Here is a 25,461-nt window from a genome sequence, read left to right on the forward strand (position 1 = left end):
GTTTGAGCCTCTGGTGGTGAACGCAGGGTGTTGAGTCTTTAAATACTGTGTCAGAGTCTATCTGGTACCTCATCAACTGCTGGGTCATTTTTTTTTTTTTATGTGCTGAGAAAAAAAGTTCATGATTAATGTTAATTCCTCAACGTGAAACAATATGAGTGAATAGTCATTTTAAAATTGATTCATAGAAGTTTAAGTTAGTCGATATTTTGGCAGTCATAATAGGCTTATTTCAGTGGTGTCTTGTTAATTCCTTCAGAAAATAATTTCTGTTTTATTCCTTTCCTAAAATAAGCTCAGCAGGCTTGTCATGATGCAGGGATTAAGAAACGTAGACGATCTGCACCAGCAGAGGTCCAAGATGCACTGCACCATGTCCATCTGTTGGTAAACCTGTTGCTCCATTAACCTCACATGTTCTCATTATTTATTCCTCGATATTTAAAGATGGGGTCGTCCAGCTGTTATATTGGACAGCTTTTTGGACCCCGCTATAAACTCGGCTTTGCATTAAAAATACATTACCTTGCAAAAGTATTCAAATGTAAGACACCAACACAAAGTAGTGCATAATTGTGAGGTGGAAGGAAAAGCACACACAGTTTAAATGTATTCATAAGTAAAAATCTGAAATGTGTGGCATGCTTTTGTTTACAGTCCTCCGGGAGTCAATTTGTAGAACAACCTGCAGTTCCACCTGCAGGTCTTTTAGGGTATGTCTCTACTAGGGATGCACCGATTGATCAGCTCCCTATTTTCTTAATTTTGGTGATCGTGATCTGCCGAAACGTGTGAAACTAATCTCATCTACCTCGGCAAAGTTCTGAAAATCACCCAGTTCCCTCTTGCTCTGCTGTGAGACAGAGGTGACTGACCGACCCGCCCACCAGGTCACGTCTGCACGTGCACGGTTCACAACTGTTGACAACATAAGACTAGAGCATTATAGGTGTGTTGTGACCCTGTGACACCTTACGGTGTCAGTTATAAATAAAATTTGTATCAACCAACATCGGAATCGGCACGTCGGGTTCTTTAAAGATTGGTGATCAGCCAGAAAACTGCAATCAGTGCAGCCCTAGTCTCTACCAGCTTTGCACATTAGAGACAGAAATTTCTGCCCATTCTTTCCAAATACAACAAGCTCAACCAGATTGGATGCTGAAGGTCTGTGGACATCAGTTTTCAAGTCTTGCCACAGATTCTCATTCGGATTTAGTTCTGGATGTTGTGTTATTCTAACAGATATGACTATCCTTTGATCTAAACCATTACATTGTGAGTCTGGCTTTAAGTTTAGTGAACCTCTGCCCCGGTTTCAAGTCTTACAGCCTCTAACAGATTTTCTCCCAGTCTTTTCATGTATTCAGCTCCATTCATCTTCCAATTGACTAACTCTCCTGTCATTGCCGAGGAAGCATCCCCACAGCATGATACTGCCACTACCATATTTCATTGTGGGCATGTTCTTTGGCCTACATACAGTGTTTTGTATGTAGGCCAATCTCATCTGACCAGAGCACCTTCTACGTGTTTGCTCTGTCCCCTTGTGCATACTGGTTTTTTATTTACGAATATAAGTGTAAAGAGGTCTGAATAGAAGTATGTGTCACACTTTTCTGTTTTTATTTGTAAAAACAAATTATCATAATTTTTTCCATATCACAATTATGCTCCATTTCATGTTGGTCTATCTCATAGATTCCCAGGAAAATACAGTGTAACAAAATATGGGAAGGTTTACAGGTTATGAAAACCTTCTGAAGTTGTAGTCGATACAGCTGAGAAATGCATTTTTGTTGTTGTTTGAAAGATAAAAATGAAGGTTAATGCTTTTCATTTTAGTAGTGTTAGACTTGTGGAGGTGAGGACAAAGTAATATCGTTCCAGACTTGAGTTCAACAGAGTTAATTCAATGAACCTGTGAATGAATGGAGTCGTTTAACGTTGCTATGTGGGTGCCTAATGCCTCATGTCAATGAAAAGACGTCTTTGGAGGAAAAGACGATCCTTTCTGCATCATCAAAGTCACCTTCCATCCTTGAGTCAATTAAAGCTCCATCTGTCTGGCCTCTAATGACACAGTTTTGTAAATTTTTATATCAATTTTTGCTCAAGTAAAATATATGATTATAAAATAAAATGCAATTGAAAATGCGATGTCGTCTTAAAATAATATTCTAAAGCCTAAAATTGATTTAGTGTTTATTTTCGCCGGCTGACTGTAAACACACCTCTTTTTCCGCCACAGATTTGTTTGTGACTTGTTAATGAGATAAACGTCTTATCCGTCTTCAGATTATCCTATTTCAAGACCAGCAATGTCATCAGTTGAACCATCATTAAGTCCAGACAGAGAGGAGGAGGGTAGAACATCAGAACAACAGGGACCAATTCATCTACTGGACATGGACCTTCTACAGATATAACAAAGAGCTGAGCTGGACAGGTCAGGACATCTCACAGGTCAGTTGACTTTATTTTTTATGTTAAATCTGCATTAAGTTATATTTAAATAAAATATTTAGACTATAATAGATTGTTCTATGGTTCTTTTTCATTGTTTAATTACTGGACATTTGTAATCCTCCCCCAGACTGACTGCCTTGAAGCCTGGTGGAAACCATCTGAAACCAAATCTACCCACTACAGACTCTGGAAATGGATTCCCTCATGTCCCTGGGTGCTCCTCTGAAGCAGTTTACCAGCTGTGTGTCTGGCACAAAAAATACCAAAAAGAGAGGGAACAAGGGAAGCCAGTCCGTCCGCAGGTTTAGCTTCACTCGCAGAAAGAGCGTCAGCAGGAGGAGAAGCCTTCCCTGCAACAGCCAGAAAGTCCCAGACTCCTGGCTCAGGGAGTACCAGGAGGAGCTGAAGAAGGAGAGGTACAGCAACGAGTTTGATCTAACTAAAGCATGGGGTTTTTTATTACCTCTTAATGTTTTTTATGATTAGACTCTTCTGACATTTTTTAAACAGTATAAATAAGCTATATTGCCACAAACCACTGTCTTGTTATCCTGCTAAGACTCTTGGCCAGACAGGCTGGGCTTTGTACGGATAAGGCTGCATGTTACATGAATAAGCTACTTGCCCGTGTGCAGCGCCTAATGTTGCTCTGTGCTGTTTGCCAAAGGAAACGTCAGCAGGCCATGCTGGCCAAGAAGAACGCTGAAAGAACCGTGCGGAGAACTCAGTTCAGGAGCCACCACTGCCTTCCAAGGGTAAATAAGTAGTTTAAATTAAAAAAATTGTTGCAGGGGGGGGGGTGTTGCAATGGTGATTGTGACTGTGTTTTCTACCCACAGCACACTCCTGCAGCCAGAAAACATGCACCCACAAAGGATGACTCCTTCTTCGGAGCCTTTCAGGGCCTCAGTCTGGACGGACTAACAGGAGGTGCCGCTGGATCTCCTGTTGTTTCTGCTGCAGGTGGAGGAGATCAGTGCAACGTTATGTGAGGTGCAACAGTTAAGGACAGTTGAATGCTTTGGGAAGGTTCTCTACAAATAACTGCTGCAGAAATCTATTTAAAGTGACTGATTTCTGTTTTGTAATGAAAGAGGGAAAACTTTTCTTCCTTTATTTGTGTAACATTGAGCTTATGTCATTGAAATGTTTGTACACTTGAAAAATCTGTGGACTGTATTCATGCATTTGCCAATCCAGAACATCTTTTCAATACATTTATAAATTTAGTGATTATTGATTTTAGTTTTTTGTATGAACATGAGATTTTTTTGTTTGTAGCTTGAAACTCAAAGCAGATCAGAAATGTTTGTATTTCTCATCCAATATAAATGGTAAACACTATACCATCATCACAAATGTTTGGCATCTTTCTTTATTTTAACAAATATATTTAAGGTTCACACTTCTAATGACGTCTTTCTGCATGGAGTTTGCATGTTCTCTCTCGGTACTCCAGTCCAAAAACATGACTGTTAGTTTAATTGGTCTCTTTACATTGCCCTTAGGTGTGAATGAGTGTGTGGATGGTTGCTTGTCCTGTTTGTCTGTGTTGCTCTGCCCTGCGATGGACTGGTGACCTGTCCAGGGTGTACCCTGCCTCTCACCCATAGACTGCTGGAGATAGGCACCAGCTCCCCTGCAACCCACTATGGAAGAAGTGTTCCCTTTGAATACCCCCCTTTGTTTTACCACAGGCTTTTAAGGTAGCTATAATTAAACTTTCACATAAGAAACCTTCGCTTGATCAAGATGACTTAACAAATTACAGACCTATATCCAATCTTCCATTCTTATCTAAAATTCTTGAGAAAATAGTTGCTAATCAAATGTGTGAACATTTATACAGCAATGACCTGTTTGAAGAGTTTCAGTCAGGTTTCAGAGCTCATCATAGCACTGAAACAGCTCTGCTGAAAGTCAGTAATGATATTCTTATGGCCTCAGGTAATGGACTTGTGTCTGTTCTGGTTCTGTTAGATCTCAGTGCTGCATTTGATACAGTCGACCATAATATTCTCTTAAAAAGGCTGGAATATGCTTTAGGGATCAGGGGAACAGCGCTAGGCTGGTTTAAATCTCATCTGTCTGACAGATTCCAGTTTGTTCATGTAAATGATAAATCATCTTTAAACTCCAGGGTTAATTGTGGAGTACCACAGGGTTCAGTACTTGGGCCAATTCTCTTTACTACATATATGCTTCCAATAGGTCAAATTATCAGGCAGCATGGGATACATTTTCAGTGTTACTTATCCATAAATCCTGATGAGCCCAACCAGTTAGACTACAGGCATGACTTGGAAGACATAAAAACTTGGATGACTTTAAATTTTTTGCTTCTAAATTCAGACAAGACAGAAGTTGTCGTCTTTGGACCGGAGTCTTTAAAAAATAAACTACTTAGTCAATCACTTAACCTGGATGGTATTAAATTGACCTCCGATAATAAAGTAAAAAACCTTGGTGTTATTTTTGACCAGGACATGTCATTTAAATCCCATATTAAACAGGTTTCTAGGATTTCCTTCTTTCACCTCCGGAACATTGCCAAAATTAGAAATATCCTATCTAGGAGTGACGCTGAAAAACTAGTCCATGCATTTGTTACTTCAAGGCTGGACTATTGTAATTCTTTACTATCTGGATGTCCACAAAATGCAGTTAAAAGCCTTCAGCTGATTCAAAATGCTGCAGCAAGAGTTCTGATGAAAATTAAAAAGAGAGATCATATTTCTCCTACTTTAGCTTCCCTTCATTGGCTCCCTGTTAAATCCAGAATAGAATTTAAAATTCTCCTCCTCACATATAAAGCCCTTAATGATCTAGCTCCATCATTCATCAGAGATCTGATTGTTCCATACGTTCCTAACAGAGCACTTCGTTCTCAGACTGCAGGTTTACTGGTGGTTCCTAGAGTCTCTAGAAGTAGAATGGGAGGTAGATGTTTTAGTGGGATCTGTATGGTTTGATTGATTTGACTTTGTGAAGTGCCTTTACACAACATGCTGTGAATTGGTGCTTTATCAATAAATTAGACTCGTAACACTAGTGCCACATCATTTCAGACATGCATTTCCCAAAATATGTGCACCTAGCTACCAATACAAATGTTACACAACTTTGTAAAGTAGACTGAAGATGAAGCTTTATTAGGGTTCGAAAAACAGAGACATTTTGTTTGAGTTACATTAGTGGAAGATGCGTTGTCTCCAACTAGATCACGAGTATGTACAATAGAAAATGAAGTACAAAACTACATTTATCAGGGTAAGGAACTTGTCAGATTGTGACTGTGCTGACTGCAGACAACAAGGTGGGGATTCACAGAAAATGACTTTTATTTAGACAGTTTTACAGCATCACTCCCTCTGTTCCATCTTAACTTTTGGGGGTTTAAGGAAGGACCTGTTCTTTTTCTCTTTGGTTTTTCCTTTAGTTTGGAAGGTCCTCCAACTGTCCACCCGTCCATCTCTTGATTCCTGCATAATTTTACAATGAAAGAATGAAAAATACAAAAAGCAACTCAATAGTGCCAATGTGAATCAATAAAGCAAAACTCACCTCAAAGTTCTTCTGCCATTCTCTTTCCCGCTTTACCTTCTCTGCTGCTTCAATTTCTTCTTCTCTTGCCCTTTTCCTGGTCAAATAAACAGAATTTATTAAGAGAGTAAAAACATACTACTATAACATTTAAATAAAGTTTGAGCAGTCCTACACAACGACAACATCCAGGTTGTAAACAAATGGTTCTCTACCTTTCATGCATTTCCTTCGCTTCCCTTTCTTTCCTTTTGATTTCAAGCTCTGCAAACAGCTTCATGGTTTGTTTGTACACTGCTTGCCTGAACTGGAAGGAAGAAAAAATAAATAAAAACAAAATAACATAACCAAAAGAATTTTACATGTATAACCTGACAAAATAATTACGATTTATAACAAATCATCTTGTTATTGGTCAACCAGGTAATACCCCCTCAAAGGGTTCAAAGGGTGACTTACCATTTCAGGGTCATCCTCCTCCACATCCTGTGGTTTCCCATCTTTTTTCAGTTGTTTCTTTTTCTGCTTTACCTGTTCATGCCAGGCAATGCCTTAACAAATGGATGCAAAAAAGAAATTCATGAAATTTGTCGACACAGATGGCACTCACCATATGTTCCACGTATTCTTTTCCCGCTAGGACCACATCAACTGCTCTCTTCTTCTGCTCAGGTTCCAGTAAGAGTTTGTACGCCTTGTCCACAACTGGAAGACAATAGGATTTAGTGGTTTAGAATAGCAGATTCCAAAAAACAACACATTATTGGTCAAAATTGACATTTCACACACACATGATAATGACAGTTAAGTCTACTTTAACCTAGGTACAATTAAGTTTGAAAGTATTATGCCACAATCTTTAACTAAAATACACAGGAGAAATCTGGACAGGAGTATATGTACCTTCAAAGGCTTTCTGTGCTCTGTCAGTATCATCCTGGTTTTTGTCTGGATGGACTAAAATAGACAACTGTGCCATAAAAAAAGACATTTGAGTTAAAAACAACAAATTTAAAAAAAGGTAATGCAATTCATACACCAATTTCATATCCATGGGTTACCAATGTACTTCACCACTGCATATCATTTTGCTTATTTAGATTATTATTATTATATCCCATTTTTATTGATTCTGATTATGATCGCTGTTTGGGCCAGCTGACTTATGAGTGACCTTCTGCTGGCAGATATAATTTATTGGAGCCCAATAACCACATATCCTGACTGTAGATCATATGAAATGACTCACATGAATCGCATGGTCACTACAAAATGTCCAGTCGCACGCTGCTACTTTTCATATCTAAAAAGTTATAAACTGTTACAGTTACATCTGTTTCCTTACCGCCCTAAATCTTTTCTTCAGCTCCTCGTCTGTTGCTTCTGGATCAATCTGCAGCACCTAAAATAAAGTAAATGCCTAATAACGTTTACTGTGCATTTGGTACAATATAAAAGATGGAATATAAAATAATTGAATTGAAAGGATTACAGACAAAATGAGGACCAAGTAATATATTAATTCAAAAGCAGCTCTATAAACAAAAATATTGTAACAAGTTATTTTAGCTTCTGGAAAAGTGTATTTTGTAATAAAATAGGGATCTAAGCTGCTTTTTAAACGTTAAGGATGGAACCACGTTTACTGAACCTTTCACTAAATAAAAACTATCTATAAAGATATCAAATGTTGCAAACGATATTCATTTGAAAAGATTAATTAAAAACACGAAATATCACCCACTAAAACACATGTTACCTCAAATGGGTTGAGGTTGAAGTACGATGATCCAGGTCTTAGCAACCTGTCAATCTGCTGCTTGGACGTTAACACAGAGTCCCTCTTCTCAATCTGCTTCACCTGTCAAAACACACAACACAAGCCACCATGATTTATTAAACATTTACCATGTTTGTGGTTGTTACGCGCTTTTCTTTTATGGGTTAAGGAGAAGGAGGCTCCTCAACGATGGAGTAAAGTGTTGTAAGGCTGAACTAAAGTGACACATTACACGTTCAGTTTCAATGACGGCTCTACTTGAAATAAGTATATGATGATACATATGTGCTTAATACTGTGTAGCTTAGAGAGAAAACAACCCATCAGTGAATGTTAGCTTTGGTCGTTAGCTGATGCTCCCATCTAGGCCTGGTAAGACATGGACCAATGAGCTGTCGACATACAGACTCAGGTATAAATGAATGAAGATGGCAGACATCTGGAAAACATTCATTTTACAGTCACATTGTTTACCTCAGTATAAAAGTTTTGAAATAATTCATCCGACACATTCTGAGAGGAAGACTCTCCTCCAGCGGCCGCCATTTTCGCTCAGGTTTACATGTGACGTAGCGGGTCACGTGACTCACAAAGGATTCCAGCCGTAAGGCGGCGAATGACGTCAGATTTGACGGCGCAGTGCTTTTTTTTTTTTTTTTGTCTTGGAGATTTAAAATGAAATACGAGTCGTTCTGGACAGATGGTAGATGATGGCACTGAATATCTTGCGTTTGAAAACAACCTTGTTGGTTGAAGGAAAAAAAAAAAACACGGGGGTTAAACGCCTGAAAATGGTCAAATTTGCGAGGTTCGTTTGGTTAAAAAAGAAGCCATATGCAGAAAACCCTTTAAATAATCTTTATTAAACGTCTTTCGTGACTCAACACTTACCCGTGCATACTGACGAGTCTATTTAACCCTTTTCTTATTTACTGAGGCATCTGGCCTTGCTTGAAGCAGTGATCTTTGAAAACATAGTTTGAGAATGAGAAAGGTTACTATTTTAGTATGATTCAAATCCATTTTATTTATACTGCACCAATTTACCACAAAAGCCCATTTTACAGCACTTTAAACAGATCCAGTTTACATCCGGTTTTATACACACCAATACATCAAAGTTCAATTAAAATCTTTCCAATACAACCAAAACATATACTTATATAGTTTATAAAGTCAGAATACAAGACAAATAATACTTTTATTGACACCTGGCTCAAAATTTTTTTTTTTTTTTTAGGAAAATCAAGCATTAGGTCAAGTTCATATGTCTGAAAAAGGCTTTTAATTTATGAAAGTCAAACTTTATTGAATGTGGGTAATACAGAAAGCAACAGGTATTTAAAATTAGCAGGATGTACAATTCATATTTTCACCGTTTACTAGGCAATGTACAATGAATCAGAATCACCCACCATATTCAATGTTTTACTTATGAGGTGCAATTGTTCACTTTATAATACACTGAGCCCATTTTATGCTTTCATGAATTCAAATCTAAGTTGAAACTGTAAAAAAACCCAAAAAAACAACATGGATAATAAATAGACGATGTAGGATCACTAGCACAAATATTTTCCCTTTTAAGGATAATTATTGAAGTTGGATAAGGAGCATGGCTTTCTTGATGTGGACTGCTTGCACTCTTTTCTCCCCTAAGTACAAAGAGAAGATCATTCAAGTTATTGTGACTCATTCTCCATTTACCTTTAAAACTGAAGCTTAAATTGAGTTTTTGTTCCATTTACACACTGATGCAAAGGCAAATCTTGCTCTAAATAAATGCACTCTTCACCTTTATTTCTTATCTTCAGGAAAGCTGGTTGCTGGGGACCCGAATTCTTAGATCCATCCTGAGGAGGGTGAAAACCTGCAAACGGATCTAGGTTGCATCAGGTGGGATTCACTGCTCTGACCTGGAACTAAAACATGGTCACAGACAGAAAGGTGTTTATGAATGACCGTAAAACTCAACTCCTGCAAAAAGATGGTACTCCCTTTATCATAAGATTTGGAAAGATATCAGTTTTACAAAACTACCTTTTTTTTCTAAAAGAAACCCAGCATAACAAGCATCTAAAAGCAGTTTAAATATGTAACAGTTAATTTTTCTGAGCATTAATTAATAATGAAGCCTTACCAATCACTCTTTTCCAGTTCTGTGAACTCATTCACATGGATGTGGGCAGCTCCTTTACTGCCTGGTGACAAGAGGCAACATAAACACACAGTTCTGATATGAAAATGTGCTTTAAGGACACCGCAGTATTAACATCTAGCTTTATTTTGTTGCATTTCCACAAACATCCCACACCCCACTTTTACCAGTGAATAAATGCAGCCCCCCACACTGCCATCTGGTGGTGGTAAAAACGAAAAACACCTATTTTTATGTGCAGCCATTGTTCTACAGTCAGTCAATCTCGGAAATTGTTCAGCAGGTTCTCCTTTGATGCGCACAGACATTTGCCAAGCAGGATCTCTTCTTCATAAAGGCCAAATAATTAACTCACATAATCCCTTAAATGCAGCGTCGGATAAAGCAAATGATCACTAGTCACTTTGCATGACTAGAGGTGCTACCTCTAGTGGCCTAAAAGGGTAAATGTCCAGCTCCGCCTACTTGCAGAATGTCTTTGCAGACACCTGCAGTGATTTTGGTGCAGTGAGCCAAGATATGCAAGATATTTGCATGGTTTCAGTTGTATTCTGCTTACCAAACCCAAGACCTTCTGCACTCTGGCTTTTATTGTAGTTTGTACCAAGCCCCATTTAACGTTATGATTCTATAGCTTTTGGTTTTTTTTTTTTTAGACACTTTCTCACTTAATGGGTCTCTTTATTGTTATGACTATTTACAATGTAGACTCTCACCAAAGGCAACAAAACTGTGAATGAACACACATGAAATTATACAGTAAACAAAAAGTGTGAAATAACTAAACATTTTTATATTTAAGATTATTACAAAACAGCCACCCTTTGCTCTCTTGGCATTTTCTCCATGAGCGGGTCACCTGAAATGGTTTTCCAAAGAGTCTCGAAAGAACTTCCCAGAGGTTCACTGAGAGACGGCAATAGGTTAATATTTCAGTCATCACAGCAAAAGAATCTAAAATATAACACACTCAAAGTTATTTTACAATTTTTTGTTTGCTACATAATTTCATGTGTTCATTCACTGTTTTGATGCCTTGAATGAGAATCTATGTACAATGTAGTCATGAACATGAAGAAAACCATTAAATGAGAAAGGCTTTCTAAAACGTTTGGCCGGTAGTGTGTATATGTATATATATTTTATGTATTTTTTTGGTTTCCAAGCAGCCAGACTGTCTTGTGACCCTTTAAAGTGGTCTTGAGACGATGTACCTCAACTCTGATGATCTTACTTTCTTTTGGCTTTTGCTACTCGTTTCTTCATTTTGTCTGGTATCGGACTTGATTCTACACATGTGATTCATTTAGACATAAAAAGCACAGTTTACTAGCCAATAATGATTTGTTCTTTTCTTTTTCTGAAGTCATTTTTTTCTGACACCTGTAACACAGTAAAGCTTTGAATTAAACAGAAAGTAATTAAGAAATAATGCCAGTTATGAATAAATTTGAATACCGGCCAGAAATGATCGAGGGAAAAATTGGCCGATATTGATCAATGAACAATTGACTGGTGAATTACTAATAAAAAGGCTCCTAAACTGATCAGATTGATCAGTTTGTCTACACAAACTTAGCAAAGAACCAGTTTTAAAAAGAAACTTTAGGTATTTTGTTACAACTGTTCAAAAATAATTTCTTCTAGTTTCTGTATTTGTATTTATATAAAATAATAAATATTAATACGATTGACAGACTGTTGCAGTAATTTTGGCATAGATCAACCAAGACAAAGCATCTCTCAGGTTTCTTGTCAGCTCTATGCTGGATTTCTTAGACATGGCTCTGAGGATCTGTTAAAGATCACTTTGTGTGTCTGACAATTGTTTTGTCCTCTACTTGTCCATTTTCTCATTTTTAACTGTTGATCAAGAGAACCTTTAAAAGCTGCACCCCTGCCGAAGCAAATTATAACAGTGCTTTAAAGCAATTGCACAGTAGTATTTGTAATTGACACCAAGTCCCTGTTTTTTACATATTAAACAAGGAAAACAAAGATGCTTAAGCTTCTCAAGTGATTATAGTTAACTACAGGAGAGGAGGCAGTACTCTGTGGAAGGCTGGCTCACCCTCAAGTACCGTTCAGGTGATTTCCTCACTCTAGTGGTGCCGCTCGCTTTGCTTCTCCACCTAGGCAGGTTGGAATAAGAGGACAGACACATGAAACAAAATACAAAACAATGACACCAACAGGTAAAGGCTAGAGAAACGTCAATTGTCCTGGTTAACACATTCTCTCAAGTGAAGCCTTTCTGTGGGTGCGAGTATGTTTAAAGAATGTTAAACCTTAAGATGGCCAGATCCTTTGTGTCTTTAAGAGGAGAGAATAGATTGCAACGGCGAGAGGCTGATTCTGAAAGCAACAAGATCAAGTTGAATCAATTCAATGTAGAAGCAGAGATCTATTCCAAGTCAAATGTGTTGCTCTCAGTTCAAGTTTTTACGTGCTCACCATTACTCAAACATGTTCTCATCTTTCAATGTATTTTTAGGGTGCGCAAAATTAAGTAGTTATGGGTCCACCTGCAACCAACCTCACAGAAATGTGTAGAACTTGGGAGATTAAAGACAAATACAAACCTGCTGGAAAAGTCTTTTTTCCACCAAGTCATTTAGGAATGGCAGCCTCAAAATGTGATTAGGTTACGTAAAAACCTGATAAGAAGCACATATTGTTCAGAGGGATAAATACTGCTTCATGTCGTGAATCGCAGAACATTTGGAGAACATAGAAGACAAATGAGATTATGAGAACAGTTTGAGAAATGGGAACGATTTTGGGTAATGTTTGTATGAATTGGTAATTTCACCACCAACAACTGTGTGTGTGCATGAAATGCTGCAGTGTTACTGAATATTAATAATTGATCTAATAATTGAGGAATAAAAGTTATAGCCGTGTTTTATTCAAACAAGTTCTCCTGTTCTGTTGAACTCTGCAATTCAATTTTATTTGTGGTTTATTTGTGGTTCTCTTTTGAATCAAAGAATCGAGATTATAGATCAAATCACAACACTGAGTTTGAGTTTCTGACAATGGACTGATGCTCATCTGAGTTTTATTGAAACGGAACAAACGTAAAAGTTATAAATACAAATAACATCAGAGAACAAACTGCTATGGCTCTTAAGGTAAGCCAAACCAATTCCTACTGGGCAAGTTGAAAGAAAACATGGAAGTTATGGTATCAGTTTAAATAAAAAAAAAAAAAAGAAAACACAATTTAACTATCTAGAAATGCTAGGCGTACACTTCGGACATTACAAAACTTTTCTTCTTTTCCTTTGGTGGATTCTTTTCTCCACCATTGCAAAAAAACAAAAAATGAATACGAAGCTCTAACCATATGCATTTATTTACAAGCATGATCCTAAACTACTATAATAAACCACAAATTAAAAAGGAGTACAAGAAGGGGAGGGGAAAATGGGAGCATGGACAAGAGACTTCCTGAAAGGCCATATGCTTTATTGTCCACCCAAATTTTTGAGAATGAACGTCCACTTTTTTTGTCAGTTCATTGTTGGCTTTAAAAGAACCAGAAACAAAAATTTCCAATAAAATTGTACTTATTTTTAAAGATGTGTCCCAATGTAACCGCAGGAGTAAGAAATGACCACAACGGTTACTTTCATTTCTTCCGCCAAAAGGATTTCCAGCCAATCGTCTTGAGCCAATTCTGCAGTCTGTCCATTTTTCTGAGATATATGTATATACAGATATTTTTTTTCATGAAGGATGAAGAATAAAAGGTCAATCAAAAAAACTGTGGCCAATCTCCTTTTTTTTCTTTTGTAGTTTTCCTCTTTTTTTGTTGTTGCCAAATACCTTTAGGTGCATCTACTTCCACTGTTGCCCATAAGAATCCTGTGAAAACTCCATGGTATCATTACTGTAACCATAGTTACCGGAATAGTCGGCCCCTTGCTGCAGGGGCTGCTGGGCGATGGGCTGGGACCCCCAGTTCTGTTGGTTGTTGGTCTGGCGGCGCTTGGAGTCAGGCTGGTTAAATACATCTGCCTTCCTCTTTCCGCCAACGTTGCCCCCGCGATTGCCTCTGGCACCGCGAGGACCACGGCCCCTCTGAGGCTGGAAGGGTGCTCCCCGTCCTCCCCGAGCACCACGCGGGCCACCAAGGGGTGGCCCTCTTTGGGCAAAGCCGCCCCGGCCTCGTGTTGGAGGAGCTCCACGAGCCCTTGGGGGTGGAGGTCCACCCCTGTTGGGGCGGGTACCACGGCTCCTCATGCTGTACATATCTTCATAGCCATAGTAAGGGTCCTCATAGCCGCCACGGTAGTCATGATAGTCATAGCCATAGTAGTCATCATAGTAGTCCTCATAGCCATAATAATCAGGAGCATAAGAATAGCCCCCTCGGCCACCACGGCCCCTTCCTCGGCCAGGTGGTGGCATGCGAGGAGGTGGGTAATAGTAGTAGTCGTCATACCTGCACAGAACAAAACAGATATTTGATTTGTCACAATAGTCATTAACACAACTGACCAATCATGTGACTGCTTGACTCACCCGCTTCCCCTGGTGGTCTGTCGGGCTGCCTGACGCTCTTTCCTCTTCTTATCTGGGGGCTTTGCCAGAACGATCTCGATTTCCTCCCCTCCGAGCTCCTTACCGTTCATCTCTTCCATAGCCTGAACATCATGAACAATTCATAACTGTAAATTACACAGAATCATCATATGCACAAAATCCTTTAAACATCAAAATATCTCACCTTTACAGCAGCATCCCGATCTTCAAAATGGACAAATGCGTAATCTTTCAGCTTTTTCACTCGTTCTAGCTTCCCAAACTGAGAGAATGTCTTCTCAAGGAGCTCCTCAGTCACAGCTGTAGCCAGCTTTCTCACAAAGAGAACTTTTACCTGTGATTATAGTAAAGATGGTGACATCATGAAGAACATAGACTGGGAATGGTTTTTAAAATGTGGACTGCTCACCTTAGCCATAACTTCTGGGTCAGGTTCAGCGACAGGGTCAGCCCACTCCACTGTGACTGGGTTACCCCAAACTTTGACCTTCCCACTCATTAGACGGCGACGTGCCTGAGCTGCAGACTTGTGATCCTCATACTCAAGGAAACAGAAGCCACGGTTCTTCTTCTTGTCATCCGGCTGGTGATACAAGATCACATCTTGCAGGCCCTCTGTAACATAATTCAATAACAGCTCTTGTTACAAAGACAAATACCTATCATTACCCCGCCAATAACAGCCTGACCTAATGAGTTTTTAAATGACAGCCACTGCTTTACAATTGAGACAAACCTGTGACTTTGCCAAAGTCTTCTAATATACTGTCTCTTGTCTTGTTCTTTGGAATCGATCCAACAAACAGGCGATTGTTTGCAACAGATATACACACTCCCAAGTACTTCCCAGGGCGGATTTCATGGTTATCACACTGCAAACAAAACAACACAAACACAGTTGTAAAATCTTGGCAGGAAATTTCTCTCAAGGCAGATTTTAATCAAAGCCGTTGTTCAGACAGTTTAACGGCCAAATCAAAATGAAATGAAACTGTTTGCAGCAACAACGTTGTTGCCCACCCTATTAGGGAAAAATACAATTTGTTTAGTGAATGTTGAAAGACAATATAACTCTTTGATTGAACTACACCCACTTACAAGCTTCACAGCCTTTTGCGCATCATCTTTGTTACAGTAAGTGATGAAAGCATAACCCCTGTTCTGACCAGATAGGGGGTCCATCATTAACCTCAGGTCCCAGATGGGACCAGCAGACTCAAAGAGGGGCACAAGCTCATCTTCATATAGATCCCTGGGGATTTTTCCAACAAACACCTGAATAAGAAAACAGATAGACACGTTTATTTAAAGCTTTACTTTTGATGCTCAAATCTTTGCTGAAAGCACCTTATCTGATAAGACATTTCCAGTTTTGGGGTCAGATTCCTCAGTTTCTCTGTCTGATGTTGAGCAGTTTTTTTCAAAAATATCAGTTATAAATATCACAAGCCCAAATTACTCTGATTGCACTTTTCTTTGAAGAGTGCAATAGAGGTGCCTTAAAACAGCCTTACTGTTCTCAACTAACCACTTACCTCAGTTCCAATCCCTGGTTGTGTGCCCGTGAACACACTCTCAGGGGGAGGACCGCCGTACTTCCTCTGCCCTGTCGTCACATCCAGAGTGTAGCCTGTCCGCTCCAACAGAGCCTTAACACACACAAAAACAAAATGAAACTGTGGCTGCAGGGGGATGTTGCGTTGATATTTACTCTTGGGCTTCCACACTAAAAACCCCACCAAAGTTACTAATTACCTTTATTTTTGCCTCATCTGGACCCTTAGTTGACTCTTGGACCTTGCTTCCTTGTTTTTCTCGCTGCCTGTATGTCTTCATGACCCCACAAAGGAAAGCACTTTTATTCTATTGAGAAAGAAAAACTCAAATTAGAATGGATCACAATTAACATTAACAAAACAAACGCTGCTCAAGGAAAATTTTGAAACCAAGCAGGTACCTGAACATGGGATAAGTCACTTTCTTTGAATTGTTGCAGCACAGTAAGCGCTCCCTCTTCATTGAACTCTCGCAGAGCATCAATAGCCCTTTCATCCAGGTCTGCATACGCCACCAGGCCTGCAGTAGAAAGACATGTTGGCCAACACGATCAACCACAATATACACATAGACAAATAAAACACACTTGGAGGTTTGCATTATTTTTCTTTGTTTGGTTTTATATGCCACAGCAGAAAGTATCTACCTGTTTGGAAGATATTATCTAGACTTTCAGCCACTTTCTGGGGCAGCCCAGCATCAAGGAGAGTTTGGTAGTTTTCTGTATGTGTTGTTGTCACATCCATGGGTTCCTCTTCCTCCTTTGTTGGAGCAGAGCTACCATTCACCTCAGCGGCAGCCATTCTTCTACAAAGAAAACGAGATTGGGAACCTTTTCTGGCCTAAATGACAGATTGAAAGGACTCTCAGGGATTCCTATAGATAAGAGCAAGGCTGGAGTAGGTCGATTTTTAAATACTGGTCCAACAAACTCTTGCTTAATTTTTTGAAAGTGTTTAGAATTTTTTATAACCTAATAATCTTAGTTAATGTTTACAAGAACCCGATTAGCAAGAATCCTTATTAGCACATGGTGATACGCCTCTCACAAACAATTATCAAATGCTCTTGGCAAGTAATGCAAAATATATAAATATTAGTCCAAACTACTAAAGAATTTAGGCGATTCATCACAGAACATTTTCTGAGAAGCTTAACAGCAAAACAAAATGTAATATTCAGAATAAACATTCAGTTTGGTGTAAATTGAAAGACAAATTTTAGTTTTTTTTTTTTTCAAATAATGTAGCTTAGTTACAGGTCCTTTAAAAATGTTACAAACAAATGAAACGTTTTTTTTATGAACGTTTTGCTTTAAGTAGGCACGAATTACCTTGAGTTTGTAAATTATCATTTAGTGTGGAGATTGCAAGATGCAGTAACATGAAATTGCTCCAAACTGTGTTTAATAACAGTAAACGACGAGGTATGGCTTCTGTTTCGAGTTAAAATAGCCCGGGATCTCACAGAATCCATCGGTAATTACAGTCCCGCCCCCTTCACATGCAGGCAGCTACAACGCTAAAGGAACATGTTTCTTTTCAAATAATTAACCGGCACAATATTTTACTAGATAAACTTGATTATAACTACGGACTTGAACACGATTGAGAGCATTAGTAACGTGCAAGTATGTTTTTCTCTTTCTTCTGAGAGCAGGACCAGTAGCTAGCTTTCCAGCTACCAATGGAAGCTAACAGGCCTCATCTTGCCGAAAGACGCCGTCCACACGCCGTACACACAAAGGGCGCCAAAACAGGTAGTTAACAAAACTTACCGGTCAGATTCAGTCAGTCAACCGTAACGTGGTTCAGGACGTGAAATCTTTCAAATTTCGCACGAACTAAATCAGCCGAATGACGACTGTTTAAGTCGAACCCACGAGACAATTTTCCAGACACCAACGGTCTCGTCGTCGGCTCGCTTGAACAACGCAACCGCTCACAATCCATCGCGAGACGTTGAACGAGAACTCATGAAGGGCAATGGGTGTATGGTGGGTTCGATTTTTTCGAAAGCGAATACAGGCGCCATCATAGGGCAAGATATAGAACAGAATAGAATAGTTTAAAATGTTGCTGTAGAGTAAAATATAAATTGGAAATATAAATTCTACATTATACAACCACATCAGATTAAAGTGTACTTGTTCAAATTATGATTTTAATATTGTGCAGAAGCTGACGTCAGGTTGCAGTGTTTACACGTCAGTTCAATTCAATTCAAAAATACTTTATTAATCCCAAAGGGAAATTAAATGAATCAGACATGAATTACTCATATTTCACATAAAACAAGACTGGATGGAAAGAGAATTTGGACCTTTAAGAAATTACATTCTTCTGTAAAGCCTGGATATTTGTATACTGATTATGTTAGTAGGTGTGATTAAAACACAAGAGTGAATAACAAAAGCACGTGTTCTCTATCCAGTTAAATAAATAATTTCACTTAGGGTATTTTTGAATGCAGATTCCATCAGTATTAACACCTTTTTTTAACCAAAATTAAAACCAGTTCATTTTAGGACTGATGTTTATCTATGCACTGAATTTTTGAGACTAAGACTTAAATTGCATGGAACAGTACTGGAACCACATTCTCTCAAAATGAATGACTGTGCAGGCCATGGGAGATGTTCAACTTCACTTTCATGTTCATCAAACCAATCTTTCACCAGTCTTGCTGTGTGTATTGGTGCATTGTCATCCTGATACACGGCACCGCCTTCAGGATACAATGTTTGAACCATTGGATGCACATGATCCACAAGAATGGTTCGGTAGTCCTTGGCAGTGACGCGCCCATCTAGCACAAGTATTGGGGCACGAGAATGCCATGATATGGCAGCCCAAACCATCACTGATCCACCCCCAATGCTTCAGTCTGGGCATGCAACAGTCTGGGTGGTACGCTTCTTTGGGGCTTCTCCACACCGTAACTCTCCCGGATGTGGGGAAAACAGTAAAGGTGGACTCATCAGAGAACAATACATGTTTCACATTGTCCACAGCCCAAGATTTGCGTTCCTTGCACCATTGAAACTGACGGTTGGCATTGGCATGAGTGACCAAAGGTTTGGCTATAGCAGCCCGGCCGTGTATATTGACCCTGTGGAGCTCCCGACGGACAGTTCTGGTGGAAACAGGAGAGTTGAGGTGCACATTTAATTCTGCCGTGATTTGGGCAGCCGTGGTTTTATGTTTTTTGGATACAATCCGGGTTAGCACCCAAACATCCCTTTCAGACAGCTTCCTCTTGCGTCCACAGTTAATCCTGTTGGATGTGGTCCATCCTTCTTGGTGGTATGCTGACATTACCCTGGATACCGTGGCTCTTGATACATCACAAAGACTTGCTGTCTTGGTCACAGATGCGCCAGCAAGACGTGCACCAACAATTTGTCCTCTTTTGAACTCTGGTATGTCACCCATAATGTTGTGTGCATTTCAACATTTTGAGCAAAACTGTGCTCTTACCCTGCTAATTGAACCTTCACACTCTGCTCTTACTGGTGCAATGTGCAATCAATGAAGACTGGCTACCAGGCTGGTCCAATTTAGCTATGAAACCTCCCACACTAAAATGACAGGTGTTTCAGTTTCATTGGCCAACCACTGTAGTATTCAGTCCCCTTTTACTTATATGCATTCATAAAATCCCATGCAACAAATATAATTTAAAAGTCACCCAATTAGTGAAAGAAATAGCTTTATGAAGTCAAAGGAACACGACAGCTTAGGGACAAAGCTGTAAAGTTTAAAGCAGGGTTAGTTTATAAAGCATTTTACCCCAAAGTGGAAAACTATGGCACAACTTCAAAACTACCAAGAAATGAAAATCCACCTAAACCAACAGGCTGGTCAAAGGGACTGTGTTCTCCCTATGCAAGTGTGGGTTCTCCCAACCTAAAACCATGCACTTTAGGTTATTTTAGTCTCTTTAAACAGCCTGCAGTAGAAGTTGCATGTGTGCAAAGTTGTTCGTCCTGCGCTGTGATGGACTGGCCACCTCACCAGGGTGCACCCTGCCTCTCGCAAATGACAAATGGAGATGGCCACCACACCACCTGCGGCCCTCCAAGGATTAGTGGGTATAGACAATGGATTGATGATTTACAGCTCAAAGCAAAAATAAGAGCTTTATTTTCACAATAAGAGCATCCATTGTTCAAAGAAACAATTTGGATTGAAATACAAATAAGTTATCTTTGTTCTATTCACATTCAACAAACTTTTTCCAATTCTAAGAACACCAAATAAGCTGACAATTGGACAATTCTGGAAGATGAATCACTTTATTGTTTCAGCCCTTACAATCGGGTCAGTACAACATCTAATGACCACAGAATCTGCCTTGACCAGCAGAGGAAACAAGTGATACTCAACGAGTAGTTGCACTCAGGTAATAAATGACAGTAGGCTTCTCTGCCTCAATCGTCATGTGACAGCTTTCTAATTTTGCCCTTGTGGCGGTCAATCTCTCTTTGTAGGCGTTCAACCTCCTTCTTGTGGTGCTCAATCTCCTCTGTGTGGTGCTTCCTCAGAGCCTCCAACTGCTCTCTCTCCCTCTGCCTGCAAGTGAGCACAAAATTCAGAGGGTTAAAAGGCTCACCGGGCACATAGGTCAGTGCAGTTGCTACAATGTTCAGCATTCACCTGAAGTACCGCTCCTCTTCTGCAGCTTCCCGCTTTCCAAACGCACCTCCTGCCGACCTCACATATCCCCCACCACCTCCACCTTTCCCTGCTCCTTTGCCCAGCTCACCAAGCTGATAAGACACAAAAATGCTTCTGTTAACAGATTCGATACTGCAGTCTTGCAATGTGCAGGACCTTAATACTATTAGAGATAAAATGTCCCTCTCAGATGTTAGTTAATATTTCCTTTCAAACCACAGTAATCTTTATTGTGTTAAAATTTATGTAATGGAGTTTTTAAAAGTCTCAGTCACTGACTTACAGACAACTTTTTTAAAAACATAACTACTCTTTATTTTGAGTAATGTTAGATTATGATTCACTTCAATCTTTCCTATTATTCAGTCAGTGAACCAGTGGATATTTAAACTGTCTTCAGGTGTTGTGCGACTCTTGTCCAACTTTATTTCAAAACATTGACAAGAAATAATTTCTCCTATGCGCTTTAAAAGAACAAAACCAGACCTTTCTCTGTTTTTTTACAGTCAAAAACTGAAAGAGGACATGATTATGGTGAAGAGTAGCTCCCACCTGCTTATTCTTCTTGTGACCTGTGAACACAAAAGCATAACCCACTGACCCAGTTTCTGCTCAACTACCTCCAATCCAGAGTTAGCTTGTATTAATGAAAGCATTTACCATGTGGACCATCCTCCTGCTTGTTGTGCATATTAGGGTGGTACATTTAATTTCATTTGTATTTTAATATAATCTCAAAATTACAAAGGCAATGTCCTTGACAAAGTAGCATGCTTCAAAGTAGGACAAAACAATATGGACATTAAATTTTATGCCAATATTATAAATTATTCACAATAGCATTGAATGATTGAATAAATACCCGTCGTCACTTCAAAGCAGTGTGAAGAGCTTTCAGATGGCCATTGAATGTTGGCCCCTAAGGCTGAACTGAAGTGTCTATGCAGCACCTCAATCACCCAGGGAGTCAGAAGCAACAGCCTAAACAAAACCATCACAGATCTGGAGGCAGAATTAGAGTAATTAACGTTTCAGAGTTTCTACTTCTGAGGGGAATATCTCTACAGGTCCTTCTCAAAATATTAGCATATTGTGATAAAGTTCATTATTTTCCATAATGTCATGATGAAAATTTTACATTCATGTATTTTAGATTCATTGCACACTAACTGAAATATTTCAGGTCTTTTATTGTCTTTATACGGATGATTTTGGCATACAGCTTATGAAAACCCAAAATTCCTATCTCACAAAATTAGCATATTTCATCCGACCAATAAAAGAAAAGTGTTTTTAATACAAAAAACGTCAACCTTCAAATAATCATGTACAGTTATGCACTCAATACTTGGTCGGGAATCCTTTTGCAGAAATAACTGCTTCAATGCGGCGTGGCATGGAGGCAATCAGCCTGTGGCACTGCTGAGGTCTTATGGAGGCCCAGGATGCTTCGATAGCGGCCTTTAGCTCATCCAGAGTGTTGGGTCTTGAGTCTCTCAACGTTCTCTTCACAATATCCCACAGATTCTCTATGGGGTTCAGGTCAGGAGAGTTGGCAGGCCAATTGAGCACAGTGATACCATGGTCAGTAAACCATTTACCAGTGGTTTTAGCACTGTGAGCAGGTGCCAGGTCGTGCTGAAAAATGAAATCTTCATCTCCATAAAGCTTTTCAGCAGATGGAAGCATGAAGTGCTCCAAAATCTCCTGATAGCTAGCTGCATTGACCCTGCCCTTGATAAAACACAGTGGACCAACACCAGCAGCTGACACGGCACCCCAGACCATCACTGACTGTGGGTACTTGACACTGGACTTCTGGCATTTTGGCATTTCCTTCTCCCCAGTCTTCCTCCAGACTCTGGCACCTTGATTTCCGAATGACATGCAGAATTTGCTTTCATCCGAAAAAAGTACTTTGGACCACTGAGCAACAGTCCAGTGCTGCTTCTCTGTAGCCCAGGTCAGGCGCTTCTGCTGCTGTTTCTGGTTCAAAAGTGGCTTAAATGCAGCACCTGTAGCCCATTTCCTGCACACACCTGCACACGATGGCTCTGGATGTTTCTACTCCAGACTCAGTCCACTGCTTCCACAGGTCCCCCAAGGTCTGGAATCAGCCCATCTCCACAATCTTCCTCAGGGTCCGGTCACCTCTTCTCGTTGTGCAGCGTTTTCTGCCACACTTTTTCCTTCCCACAGACTTCCCACTGAGGTGCCTTGATACAGCACTCTGGGAACAGCCTATTCGTTCAGAAATGTCTTTCTGTGTCTTACCCTCTTGCTTGAGGGTGTCAATAGTGGCCTTCTGGACAGCAGTCAGGTCGGCAGTCTTACCCATGATTGGGGTTTTGAGTGATGAACCAGGCTGGGAGTTTTAAAGGCCTCAGGAATCTTTTGCAGGTGTTTAGAGTTAACTCGTTGATTCAGATGATTAGGTTCATAGCTCGTTTAGAGACCCTTTTAATGATATGCTAATTTTGTGAGATAGGAATTTTGGGTTTTCATGAGCTGTATGCCAAAATCATCCGTATTAAGACAATAAAAGACCTGAAATATTTCAGTTAGTGTGCAATGAATCTAAAATATATGAATGTTAAATTTTCATCATGACATTATGGAAAATAATGAACTTTATCACAATATGCTAATATTTTGAGAAGGACCTGTTTATGCTTGGTCACAAAGTGGGATTTCTGCAAACTCTACAACTCAGGATAAACAGCTGGGCATTCTTAGACATAACTTTACCAATTGGAATTATATGATCAACCGAATTTTACTGTACAAAACTTATCATATTAGACTGTACGTACCCAAATCTTAAAGTGCCCACCTGATTAGATTATATAGGGACAACCTGGATCGACTGTTTCAGATTCCATATAATTGATAGGTTTAGAAATTTGTCTTGGGCAGTGCCTTGAGATGACATTTATTGTAGTTTGGTGTTTTATGAGTCAAAACGGCAATGAACAGAATTTGAGTACATAGGCATAAATATACCACAAACGAGAATAAAATAAAAAATGTCTTCCCTATAAATCCTATTCTAAAATTCAACAAACCAAATAATATTTCATATTTAACTAGCCAGATCTTGCAATTCGGTTCTCTTTTTGCTTTGATAACTGAACAAAGCCTTAGGGGCCTTTCAGACGGGGTGCAACATATGCTGCCTTTGCTGAGGGCCAAAATCACAAAGGTCAAGAAGAGCCAGATTTACTATTCACAGCCTTCAACTTGCCACTTCTGTTGCAGACAGGAGCAGAACCGCACATTTGTATGCAGCGTGCATGCATACACATGGATTCTGCACATTCAGATGTGCTCCAGTTCAGTCCACCCTTTTCCCATGTCTGGGTGGCTGCACACATGTTCACCAGAGTGCCTGACTTGTTTTGTCAAAGTCCAAATTCCTAAGGCTTGCCCCCTCATTCTCAAGATCTATGGTTACAACAGACTCGGAAGCATGCATTTTATTTTTACTCCCTCATATCCAAGCCAGACGTCAGCAACAACATTTACTTGATGTAATTATAAGTGTCTAAATTAAATGCACGCCTGTATTCTAACAGTTATGGTAATGCATGGACATGAAAACCCCCCACTCTGTGTTTTTAAAGTCTGAAAAGGAAGAAATAGAGTAATCTTTTAAGCAGCATACTTTTGTTGGATTTTTAGTAAGATCTAAAGGCATTTAGCTGCAGAAGATTAGAACAATGCAATCATGCCTCGATTTGAATCAGACTGTGTATGTTTGGGGGGGGAGGGGCTGCTAAAATGTGTGTCAGAGGTGGATGGGGATAGCTGAACCAAAGCCATGCATGCAGCTCTTAGATTGTTGGTTTTACTATATTTGGTGGTTATAAACAAACTGATTTGGGTCGATTACCCAACAAACTGGCTAAGTTTAAACTCTGTGTGGGTAACACTGACAACATCTGTTACAAAGTTGCAACAACTAATCGATTGCTTCGCAAACAGAACTATAGTTAGGGCAAACAAAATCGATAACCTTACAGAATAAAATATTCAAGATGAAAACAAACCGTTAAAACCAAGTAATTTCATTCAAATTGCAAAAGAAATCCACGTTTACCCTTTGATTGAAAAGTAAAGTCCCATACTGACTGCTAAATATATGCTTCAAAGCCTCAAACTACAACTAATATAACAAGAAGACTGCAAAATATATGTCGAACCAGCAAATCGAATGTCTTTGTTCTGTGTCATTTGCATAAAAACTCGGCAAGCTAATGCTACCCTCATGGAAAAGTAACCAATCCACCCATTTACCTGGTCAGATGACATCCTGATCTGGGTGGCTATGCACCTCTGCAGGCTTCCCCTCAGAAACAGTCGCGCCATTACCTGTCAGATATGTTATTTGCTTCTTAAAAGGACGCGGAACCCGTGTCCCCTTTAATGCAACAACTTCAGGTCAAAAAAGCGGAAATTTAAGTAAACCTCCCTGACTGGGCGTGGAGAAACAAACCGAGGAGAGCGTGTGTGCTCTGCGCTGCCACCGCATGGCGAGGGGGGAGAACTACATTAAGGGGATTTGTTTTTTTTACTGGAAATGTTGCAAAGTTTTGTGTCCAAAAGAGCAGTTACAACCATTTAAAGACACTTAACTGTGCAATAACAAAAGTTAATTATACCAAAAGTAAATGAAGAAAAAGAGGAAACAGAGCAAAGAAGATCATTGTTTATATTCTATATTT

At 39.5% G+C, this 25,461-nt stretch overlaps 4 protein-coding genes across 7 annotated transcripts; 1 reads left to right on the forward strand and 3 right to left on the reverse strand.

Moving 5' to 3' along the window:
- Positions 1–126: 126 nt before the first annotated feature.
- On the forward strand, positions 127–3,824 carry si:ch211-81a5.8 (uncharacterized protein LOC560648 homolog). Its single transcript, XM_047383415.1, has 5 exons — positions 127–387; positions 2,299–2,466; positions 2,597–2,885; positions 3,137–3,224; positions 3,309–3,824. The coding sequence occupies exons 3-5, from the start codon at positions 2,662–2,664 to the stop codon at positions 3,459–3,461; spliced, it is 465 nt and encodes a 154-aa protein (XP_047239371.1). The 5' UTR covers positions 127–387; positions 2,299–2,466; positions 2,597–2,661; the 3' UTR covers positions 3,462–3,824.
- A 1,776-nt stretch (positions 3,825–5,600) lies between these two features.
- On the reverse strand, positions 5,601–8,412 carry dnajc8 (DnaJ (Hsp40) homolog, subfamily C, member 8). The gene is made up of 9 exons (XM_047383661.1): positions 8,267–8,412; positions 7,772–7,873; positions 7,358–7,414; positions 6,916–6,982; positions 6,623–6,717; positions 6,472–6,543; positions 6,228–6,319; positions 6,034–6,109; positions 5,601–5,951 (listed from the first exon to the last, which is right to left on the reverse strand). Exons 1-9 carry the CDS (start codon positions 8,336–8,338, stop codon positions 5,832–5,834), a joined length of 753 nt encoding a protein of 250 aa, XP_047239617.1. The 5' UTR covers positions 8,339–8,412; the 3' UTR covers positions 5,601–5,831.
- A 313-nt stretch (positions 8,413–8,725) lies between these two features.
- On the reverse strand, positions 8,726–18,000 carry LOC124879235 (heterogeneous nuclear ribonucleoprotein R). 4 transcript variants are annotated; one of them, XM_047383659.1, is made up of 15 exons: positions 17,836–18,000; positions 16,705–16,865; positions 16,459–16,577; positions 16,257–16,364; positions 16,037–16,150; positions 15,600–15,776; positions 15,238–15,373; positions 14,911–15,116; positions 14,686–14,835; positions 14,481–14,602; positions 13,862–14,400; positions 12,022–12,082; positions 9,933–9,993; positions 9,588–9,714; positions 8,726–9,447 (listed from the first exon to the last, which is right to left on the reverse strand). In XM_047383659.1, exons 2-12 carry the CDS (start codon positions 16,859–16,861, stop codon positions 12,048–12,050), a joined length of 1,863 nt encoding a protein of 620 aa, XP_047239615.1. In that variant the 5' UTR covers positions 16,862–16,865; positions 17,836–18,000; the 3' UTR covers positions 8,726–9,447; positions 9,588–9,714; positions 9,933–9,993; positions 12,022–12,047. The 4 variants fall into 4 exon arrangements, with proteins under 4 accessions (XP_047239615.1, XP_047239616.1, XP_047239613.1 ...); XM_047383660.1 differs by lacking the exons at positions 8,726–9,447; positions 9,588–9,714; positions 9,933–9,993; positions 12,022–12,082 and adding an exon at positions 12,576–12,607; XM_047383657.1 differs by lacking the exons at positions 8,726–9,447; positions 9,588–9,714; positions 9,933–9,993; positions 12,022–12,082 and having other exon boundaries at positions 12,995–14,400; positions 17,836–17,999.
- A 2,336-nt stretch (positions 18,001–20,336) lies between these two features.
- atp5if1a (ATP synthase inhibitory factor subunit 1a) lies at positions 20,337–25,207 on the reverse strand. The gene is made up of 3 exons (XM_047382957.1): positions 25,034–25,207; positions 20,717–20,829; positions 20,337–20,632 (listed from the first exon to the last, which is right to left on the reverse strand). Exons 1-3 carry the CDS (start codon positions 25,103–25,105, stop codon positions 20,491–20,493), a joined length of 327 nt encoding a protein of 108 aa, XP_047238913.1. The 5' UTR covers positions 25,106–25,207; the 3' UTR covers positions 20,337–20,490.
- Positions 25,208–25,461: the final 254 nt, after the last annotated feature.

Source organism: Girardinichthys multiradiatus, chromosome 13, assembly GCF_021462225.1.
Source record: "Girardinichthys multiradiatus isolate DD_20200921_A chromosome 13, DD_fGirMul_XY1, whole genome shotgun sequence".
NCBI classification, from domain to species: Eukaryota; Metazoa; Chordata; class Actinopteri; order Cyprinodontiformes; family Goodeidae; genus Girardinichthys; species Girardinichthys multiradiatus.

Coding starts and splice junctions, on each gene's coding strand:
- si:ch211-81a5.8 (XM_047383415.1), top strand. CDS start 2,662: ATGGATTCCCTCATGTCCCTGGGTGCTCCTCTGAAGCAGTTTACCAGC. Junction 2,886..3,136: donor GAGGAGCTGAAGAAGGAGAG/GTACAGCAACGA, acceptor TGTTTGCCAAAG/GAAACGTCAGCAGGCCATGC. Junction 3,225..3,308: donor GCCACCACTGCCTTCCAAGG/GTAAATAAGTAG, acceptor TTCTACCCACAG/CACACTCCTGCAGCCAGAAA.
- dnajc8 (XM_047383661.1), bottom strand. CDS start 8,338: ATGGCGGCCGCTGGAGGAGAGTCTTCCTCTCAGAATGTGTCGGATGAA. Junction 7,874..8,266: donor TTCAAAACTTTTATACTGAG/GTAAACAATGTG, acceptor GTGTTTTGACAG/GTGAAGCAGATTGAGAAGAG. Junction 6,544..6,622: donor AAGAATACGTGGAACATATG/GTGAGTGCCATC, acceptor TGGCATGAACAG/GTAAAGCAGAAAAAGAAACA.
- LOC124879235 (XM_047383657.1), bottom strand. CDS start 16,861: ATGGCTGCCGCTGAGGTGAATGGTAGCTCTGCTCCAACAAAGGAGGAA. Junction 14,603..14,685: donor ATCGGGATGCTGCTGTAAAG/GTGAGATATTTT, acceptor CATGATGTTCAG/GCTATGGAAGAGATGAACGG. Junction 14,401..14,480: donor CAGACCACCAGGGGAAGCGG/GTGAGTCAAGCA, acceptor TGTTCTGTGCAG/GTATGACGACTACTACTATT.
- atp5if1a (XM_047382957.1), bottom strand. CDS start 25,105: ATGGCGCGACTGTTTCTGAGGGGAAGCCTGCAGAGGTGCATAGCCACC. Junction 20,830..25,033: donor TCAGGATGTCATCTGACCAG/GTAAATGGGTGG, acceptor GTGTCTTATCAG/CTTGGTGAGCTGGGCAAAGG. Junction 20,633..20,716: donor GAAGAGGAGCGGTACTTCAG/GTGAATGCTGAA, acceptor GCTCACTTGCAG/GCAGAGGGAGAGAGAGCAGT.